The sequence below is a fragment of the Pterocles gutturalis genome, unplaced genomic scaffold, assembly GCF_000699245.1.
Source record: "Pterocles gutturalis isolate BGI_N339 unplaced genomic scaffold, ASM69924v1 scaffold16792, whole genome shotgun sequence".
Taxonomy (NCBI): domain Eukaryota; kingdom Metazoa; phylum Chordata; class Aves; order Pterocliformes; family Pteroclidae; genus Pterocles; species Pterocles gutturalis.
This window is the reverse complement of record NW_010115702.1, coordinates 1-8,057: the sequence shown is the minus strand read 5'-3', so window position 1 is coordinate 8,057 and position 8,057 is coordinate 1. Positions and strand designations below refer to the sequence as shown.

Genomic DNA, 8,057 nt, shown 5'->3' with positions numbered 1-8,057 from the left:
CCAGCGTGACTCATGGGTGCGTGTGTTTGTTTTTGCATGTGAGCAAGATCCGGCTCCGTGGCTGCAATGCTGGGAACGCCTCCCCCACCCTTTCTTTCTCACTTGGCTGCACAGCCTGTCCCTGCCCGCGTAGAACTCGCTCTGCTCCCGGAGCACATCCCTGCCCTGCTCCCGTGCCTCGGGGGTAGGAGCGAGTGCCTGGGTCTGAGCTGGGTGTGCTCAGGGCTCAGGGAAGGATTTGGGTGCAGACTGAGCCCTCTGTACCCAGGGGAGAGATCAGCCTTGCATTTTGTGGGTCTGATGCCAGGATGGAGCTCGTGGCGTTGATGGTAGCTTGGGGGGTGTGACTGGGGCTGGTCCACGTGTTATACTCATGGTGGTGTTTTGGCTGCTTTTTTGCCTTGAATTAGTCAATGTGGCTGTTTGGCCCTTCTGTGATCAGCCTGAGAGCTGGGCAGTGCTGCTCAATGAAGTGCCGAGAAAATACGAGCGTGCGGGTACCTGCGTGCAAGGGGGCAAGGTCCCAGTTCCTGCTGGCGGCAAACAAAACCCTGGCATGGGGGGATTTAAGGATGCCAAATCTCCCTGCTCTGCCCTGCTTTCACCTCCAGCACAAGACACGGGACAGTCCCTGCGTGCGTCAGGCGCTGCTGCCCCGATGACAGCCGGGGGGGCACGTGGGGCTGCTCTGCTTTTTGTCTGTGCTGCAGAGGCATCCAGGGTCACTGCCAGCTCTGCTCCTTGGTTCGGGTAGGGAAGTGTTGTGTCAGCTTTGTCCTGAGCTGTGCATCTCCAGGCAGCGGTCCTTGTCCTCGGGGCAGCGGGGCTGTGTCCCCCTTTGTCCCCAGGAGAGGCTGTGTCCCCAGCGGGACCTCCGCTCCCCTTGGGTAAGTGTCTGAAAGGAATGTCTGTAGGGGGGGGTTCCCCAGGGCCAGCAGCCTCGGGTGCGTGGTTTGGACCCCCACGGGTGACCTCAAATCCCCAGCAGGACCTCACGCCCCGTGACTGATCCGACGTGACTTCCAGGCAGGCAGTGAAGCACTGGTCCAGGCACTGCTGGGGGGGGCTGCACCTGCATCCGTGTGGCTGTGTGTCACAAGAGGCGTGCAGCAGCCTGGAAACTTCACACAACACAGGAAAATCAGGCAAAAATTTAAAAAATTATTAAAAAATCCTTTCTGAATAGGACAAGACGAGGTGTGCTGGTGAGCTGGGCAGGGTGGCTGCAGCACTGGCTGGTACTGGGAAATGCTGCTCATCCCTGGGATGTTTTGAGGGGGGGGCAGTGGGGTCTCATCTGCTGTTGGGTCCCAGCCAAAGCCCCAGATTTTGGAGAGACTCTTTTTTTCCGAGGCTGCAGATTAAAGTGTGGACACAGGAAGGTACAGTCAATATTGCCGTGTTTGCTTGTTGGGCTTGTGATTGTGGAGGGTCAGACCCAGCGACTGTCCCCAGACGCCCCGGGAATGCTTTGGCAGAGGAAAGGCACCAATCCTGCATCCCTGGTTTTCAGCTGGGCGCTTTCCTCAAAGGAAAAAACAAGGAGAGCCCAGTGCTCCCCCCGGACTGGCTCCCAGGCAGCTCCATGGCATTGCTGAGAGCAAAGACCTTGGCATCGCTCTGGTTGCTTGGGGTGCCTGGTGCTTCGGGGGATTTTCTTGCCCCTTGGCAGCACTCAGATGTGTTCAGGAAAAACATCTGACAGCCAAGCGCGTTCATTTTTGCGCTGTTTCCATCCCCACGGCTGTGGGTGTTGGTCTCTTTTCCCTTGTTAAGTGAGAGGACAAGAGGAAATGGCCCAAGTTGTGCTGGGGAGGTTTAGATCCAATATTTGAAAAAATTTCTTCACCTAGTGTGAGAAATCTTCCCTTACCTGCCTCTCGCTCCTTGAGGAATTATTATTTTTCTTTTTTTTACCTCCAGCAGCTTTGCTTCCCCCTCACCCTTCAAAGGCCAACGCGGGACCTTAAAAATAGGAACAAACTGTGCAGCTCCAACACGCGGCAGCAGCCTGACGCTGTTTCCAAATGCCACTCGGTCAAGTTGAATCTGCAAACAGGGCACATGCCAGGCTGAAACCAGAGCAGGCGGATGCCTTTAGCAACATGTGTTTGCAATGCCCACCCCGGAGGGGTTTGGAAGGAGTGGGGCCTTTGTGGGATGGATTTTGGGAAGAGCCCAGTCCCTGTATCAGGATTTTTTTGGGGGGGGGATGATGCTGCAGTGCCCAGCCCAGGCTGAGATGCTGGGAAAAGATGGGAAAATCTGGGCTCCCCCCACAACTCCCACTACTTTTAGAAAGCAGGTAATGACTCCGAAAAATGCCCAAACCCAGCAGACTGTCCTGGAGAGCAACCCCAAGCAGCAGATCGGCTTTTAATGTGGCTGCAGAAGAGGGAGGAAAAGCTGCTGTGGGCAGCGCTGGCTTGGCCAGTGTCCCCATGTCCCCCCCTGCATGCCCCCCAATGTGGCATTGCTGCAGCACTGAGCTGCTTTGGGGCCACGGGTGCAATGGGGCCGGTGCAGCCCTGCCACCCCGCTGCCTTCTCGGGGGACCCCACTGTGCACCACTGCACCCCACGCCAGCCCCACCATCGGCCCACGCACACCCTTCTCCTCCTGCTTAATTTTTAGCTCCATCTGGTGGCAGCCAGATCAGCAAATTTAATATCTGCATTGCTTACCAGCCATGTCCCTGCCTTTTCCTGGCGTGGAGTAAATCCAGCACCTGCCGGACACGGCTCCGGGCTTTGGTTTCTCGTAGGAGGAGACCTGGGCTGTGCATACGTGTGCTCTCTGCTGTGTTTGATCAGGCTGTGAAATGCTTTGCAAGATGAGAGTTTCCTCTTGCAATCCCGTCCAACCACCACAGAAAAAAACAACCTGTTGCTTTTTCCAGCTGGGACCAGTTTAACCCAGAGCTACCACCTTCCTGGGGCACAGCCGCAGGGCTCAGCAACCGCCTCACCCTTGCTCGAGCGAAAACACATCCCCACCTCCCCTTTCCAGGCCCCTCGTCCCTGGAGACTTGCTCAATTAGCAGCCAGACTCATTTCTGCTATTTTGCACAGCACGGATGCTGCTCAGGCGCGAGTATTGCATAAACTTTATCTACTCCAGCCCTGCTGTTGTTTCACTCCTACCAGGCACCCCCCTCTCTTGCAAACAGGTACAATGGGCTTGTCAGGAGGAAATCTAAACCCAGCCTTTCCCCCACCCACCCCACCAGTGTCCCGAGCGTGTCAGTGCTCCAGCAGCCCTGCTCCAGCCCCAGGCTTTGGCCATGCTCCCGGCGCTGCTTTTCAGCCAGTCCTTCCCCTGCTGCCGAGGACAGCCCTGCCTCCCAGAGCGTGCATGGGCAGGGGGGCCAAAAGGTGCTTGGCTGGAGCAAATGCTCCCCCGAGCCTGGGGGGACACGAGAGGCTCAAGATCCCCCTGTATTGCTGTACCCCAGGACCAGCAAGGAGCTGGTGGGAGCATCCCTGGGCTTTGCACCCTGGGGGTGATGGGGAGCAGAAGAGGGTGAAGTGGTGCTGTACCCAGTGCTGCCCACACCCCAGCTAAGCAGGTGGTAAATATTTGAACCCGGACATACATTTTTTTTCTTGGAATAAATACGACGATGGTGAGCAAGATCAGGAGCCAGGAGTTGCTTGTGCAGGGTCCTCGGGACAAGCAGGGCTGCTGCTGGGGAAAGGGGTGACACATGGTTTAATGCCCACCTGTTTGAACAGAGACCAAAGAGACAGGAAAATGGTTATATCTGGGGTTGCAAGAATGGGACTTGTTGCAAACCAGTGCTTCCTGGGCAGGGAGGGGAGCAGCGTGGCGAGGGCAGAGCGCCCATGGACAAGGACTCCCGGGGAAGGATGGATGCACACACATTTATTGATAAATACACCGGACACACACTACGAGAAAAATCAAGTGGAGACACAACTGAACACAAACTGCAAACCTTCACGTGGGCGTGGGGAGCGGCAGGGACCTCCCACCCTGCTGGCTGATGAAGATGTAAACTCTGGGTGATGCCTTCACTACTACGGGGCTTTTCCAGCCTGCTACCCAGCCAAGCACCGGCAATGAGTTCACAACTGGTTGCCTTTTCCCTTGGCCACCTCTCTGCATCCTGACCAAGAGGGGCCATGGGATATTTTTTTTGGGGGGGGTGGGGTGATGTGCTTTCCTTGGAGTCCTGTTAGAGGGCAAACCAGAAGGAAGGAGCCACTTGGCTGGCCCAGGGGGGCTTGTGCAGGAAGGATGGTGCGAAGGGGTCCCTCAGGAGAAGGAGCTGAGCAGCCGTCTGTAGATGAAGCCCAGCTTCTCCCGCAGAGCCAGGAAGGTGGGACGTTCCTCCGTGTTGCCGCTCCAGCACTCCAGCATGATGCTGTAGATCTCGGGAGGGCAGGAGCTGGGCCGGGGAAGGCGGTAGCCCCTGGTGATCTGCCGAACAGTTTCTTGGTTCGTCATTCCTGCAAGGAAGGAGAAGATGCCCCTCAATCTCATGCCCCCAAAGGATGTCCTGAAGGTACACCTGACATGGGCCAAGATGCCAACTGGTGCTGCTGGGAAATGGTGTCTCTCAGCCACGAGGATGGCAGAGGGAGATCATCCAGCCCATACCACCTTCCCATCCCCAGCTCCCACACCTGCTCTGCAAACACTGAAAACTCCCTCTAAGCAACCCCCAAAGCGGGCAATACCTTGCTCCTGCTCTTGGAGGTCCTTCCACATCCTTTGTGGAAAGGATAATATGACAACTCATGACATGTTGGCTTTTGGGGACCATGGGCAAGGTGCCCGGTGTGTGGACGGACCGGCGCTGGAGGGAGCTGGCAGCCCTACCTTCGTACGGGATCTGTCCATATGTGAAGACTTCGTAGAGCAGAATCCCATAGGACCAGACATCAGACTTGAGGGAGTAGGTGCGGTAGTTGGCTGCCTCTGGGGCTGTCCACTTCACCGGGATTTTGGTGCTGCTGCTGGTGGAATAAATGTCATCCTGGAAAGCAATGGGAGATGGGTCCTGAGGGATGCTATGATGAACATGGCCGCTGCTTTTGGGGCTTTACTGGGGCTGGGACAGGGCATGGCGGGGGAATGGCTACAGCATGGGGCAGCTTGGTGGCCTGGAGCGACAGCATCCCACTGACCAACCTTGAGGAGCCGGGCAAGTCCAAAATCGGCGATTTTGCAGGTGAGTTCCTCTCCCACCAGGATGTTTCTGGCTGCCAGGTCCCGGTGGACAATGTGCTTCTCCTCCAGGTACCTCATCCCATCTGCCACTTGGCAGGCGATATTCAGCAGGTGGGAGGTGCCCAGGGACTTCCCTTCAGGACCTGTTAACCCAGACAATCCAAGCGTTGGGTTCAATCTAGCAATGTCTGTTTTGGGTATTCTGGTGTGGAAGGAGGGCCTGCATTGGCAATGTGGGAGCAGGGAAATGTGTAAAACCTTGAATTTCAGGTCCTGCCTAATCATCCTGGCTGTGCCACATGGAAAGTTCAGCACAGCCATGAAAGGCCAATAAAAACAAACTGACAGCCAGGTGATGAGTGGACCATGGTCTATATTACCAGCTCTGCATGTGAACAAGACCATGCCACTGTGTCCAGGGGGAGGTTTGGCCATTTCATTCCTAACGAAGGCAGAGTTGCCCAAACACAGCAGTGGGGTGGGTGAAGAAGAAGGGGTGAAGGTCCCTACCAACATGCTTGGGCTCTCAGGGACTGGTATGGACCCAACCCACATGGACCACGCCAGACTGCACCTTTAGGTCACCCGAGACCATCTCCACCAAGCGCCCATGGATTGCTCTGTATTACCACTAATCTAAACAGGACTGAAACCAGGCTTGTGCTCTCTTAGGGTCCCCACTCAGGTTTGTAGGACCATTCTGGGGCATCCATAGAGCAGTGCTGCCCCAGGAGCCCACTCCCCGTGGTACCGGCATGGGTACTCACTGTTGAGGTAGCTGTGGAGGTTGCCTTTCCGCATGAGCTCCGTGATGATGTACACAGGCTCATCCAGCGAGCAGACGGCGTGCAGCTGGATCAACTTCTCATGCCTCAGGCGCTTCAAGTTCTGAATCTCCTTGGTGAAGTCTTCTGCCTTCATGTCAGCTGGGGGAGAAAGCCAACACGGCCGTTGTGAGCTACTTTCTTACATGGACGTTGGGAGCTCAGCACCTCCAACTGGGATGAGGACCCTTTTCCTCCTCGCAGCCCACCCCTGCTCTCACAGTTCATGTCTGCACACCCTGTGTCTCACATCCAAACATCTAAGAGATGTTTTCCACAGGGGTTTGGACCCCATTTTCTGGATCATAGTCCCATCAGGACTTATCATAAACCCATTGGACTTGATGTGACTTATCACGAACCCACTGGATGGACCCATTTTATAAAGGTGAAGCCCAAGCTTAGGTGGGTCCACAGAAGTAGCCCAGTGGCTACTTGCCAGGTCCTACCACAGTTTGCTTGGTAACACAGTCACAGTGACCAAGACGACTAGGAAACAAAAAGAAGTGAACGATGTGGCAGTGAACAAGAGACCCAGCAGGCCACCGATGACATCTCTTCCTCCACCTACCTTTGATGATCTTGATGGCCACCGGCACCGTGTTCCTCCACAGCCCTTCCCACACCTCTCCGAAGTAGCCCTCGCCCAGCTTCCTCCGCAGCGTGAACTCCCAGCGCGGGCGCTCCCAGCCGTCCCTCTCGGGGGGGGTCTGTGAAATGGGCATCACACGCTTGGACCAGGACCTGCTGGTGGAGCCTGCACCAGCTCCTGGTGCCCACCAAGGCCTGGTGGCCACAGAGGAGTGAGCAGGACACTGTGCTCCAGCATCTGCCTTGCACTGGGGTTTTTGTTTTTCCCTTTGCTAAATGTTCATCGGGGGCACAAAGCACGTGGGGCATCTTCTGCATTGCCAGCGTATGCAAGGAGGGAGATTTTTGGAGACTCCATGAACTATCAGGAATTCAGGTCATAATTCCCTCTTCATCAGACCTCAAAGGTGGCTCTTCTCCATTTCCACCAATAAATCAAAATGAGTAAATGGATATTGTTGCATATTATGGCTGATTTAGGCTTCAGCTCATTAGGCATTTATTTTCTCTTACACCTTCCAATTTCACTCTCAAATTATTCACATCTTTAATTGTTATTTCTAAATCATAATCAGGGAATGGAATTCTAATCAGGAAATGACTCGGCAATTTGGAATTAATAATCTAATTGGATATGAGTGCCACACTAATTGGCATGAAAACTCCATAAAAGCAATGTGGTCTTATTAAACTCTAGAAGAAAAATTGGAAGAGCAGATATTTCCAGATTCAGTATCGAAGGGATTTGTAAGAACATGGTTTCTAGTCTTTGAGATGAAGAAGACATTTCAGAAAAGCCTGTGCATTTTGGCTGGTCAAAAAAAATATATACGTAAATGCCATGCCTGGCCTTAGCACGGCTGATGAAAGGTGATGCCAGCAGCTACATTAATGGTGTATTTTAAATTTAGTTTAATAAAGCTCCAATCCCAAATGGACAGACTGGTTATTCCTATTTTTCCCTAATTTCTCTTTCCTTTTTTTCTACCCTGGCCATCTCTGGGACCTCGGCCGCGCCGCTGGCGTACGCACCGCGGGGCTGCAGGGCTGCAGCAAGGGGCTCTGGATGACCTTCCAGTGCTGGGTGTAGAAGGCGAGGAGCTCCTCCATGTCGGGGAAGGGATGGCCCTTCTGGATGTACAGGCTGCCCCCGGGGCTCTTGCAGATTCGGAAGTGGCTGACCTTCGCGTGGTTGCGCACTGCGGGGAAGCCCAGACGGAGAAAACTCAGCTCGGGCAATCGCCGGCTCCTTCCCACCTCCCTGCTGGCTCTCACCCTCCCTCCCTTCCTTAAGTCACCCGAAAGCAACCCAGCTCGACCCCAGGGTATGACATCCCCCTCCCCATCACCCTCTTTGCTCCCACCTCCTGGGTCAACAGACTCCTGGCTGTGGGCAAGCGGGGCTTGGGTGGACTGGAGAGATGATGCTTGGAATAATAATAATAA

General features: G+C 54.8%; 1 protein-coding gene across 1 annotated transcript; it reads right to left on the bottom strand.

Annotated features, from left to right (window-relative positions):
• Positions 1-4,278: 4,278 nt before the first annotated feature.
• Positions 4,279-7,810, bottom strand: LOC104463092 (tyrosine-protein kinase Srms-like; the record flags this gene model as incomplete). The annotated part of the gene is made up of 6 exons (XM_010075282.1): positions 4,279-4,472; positions 4,846-5,002; positions 5,158-5,339; positions 5,964-6,122; positions 6,592-6,730; positions 7,644-7,810. Coding segments are annotated over 6 exons (998 nt in total), but the record flags the coding sequence as incomplete, so codon positions are not given.
• Positions 7,811-8,057: the final 247 nt, after the last annotated feature.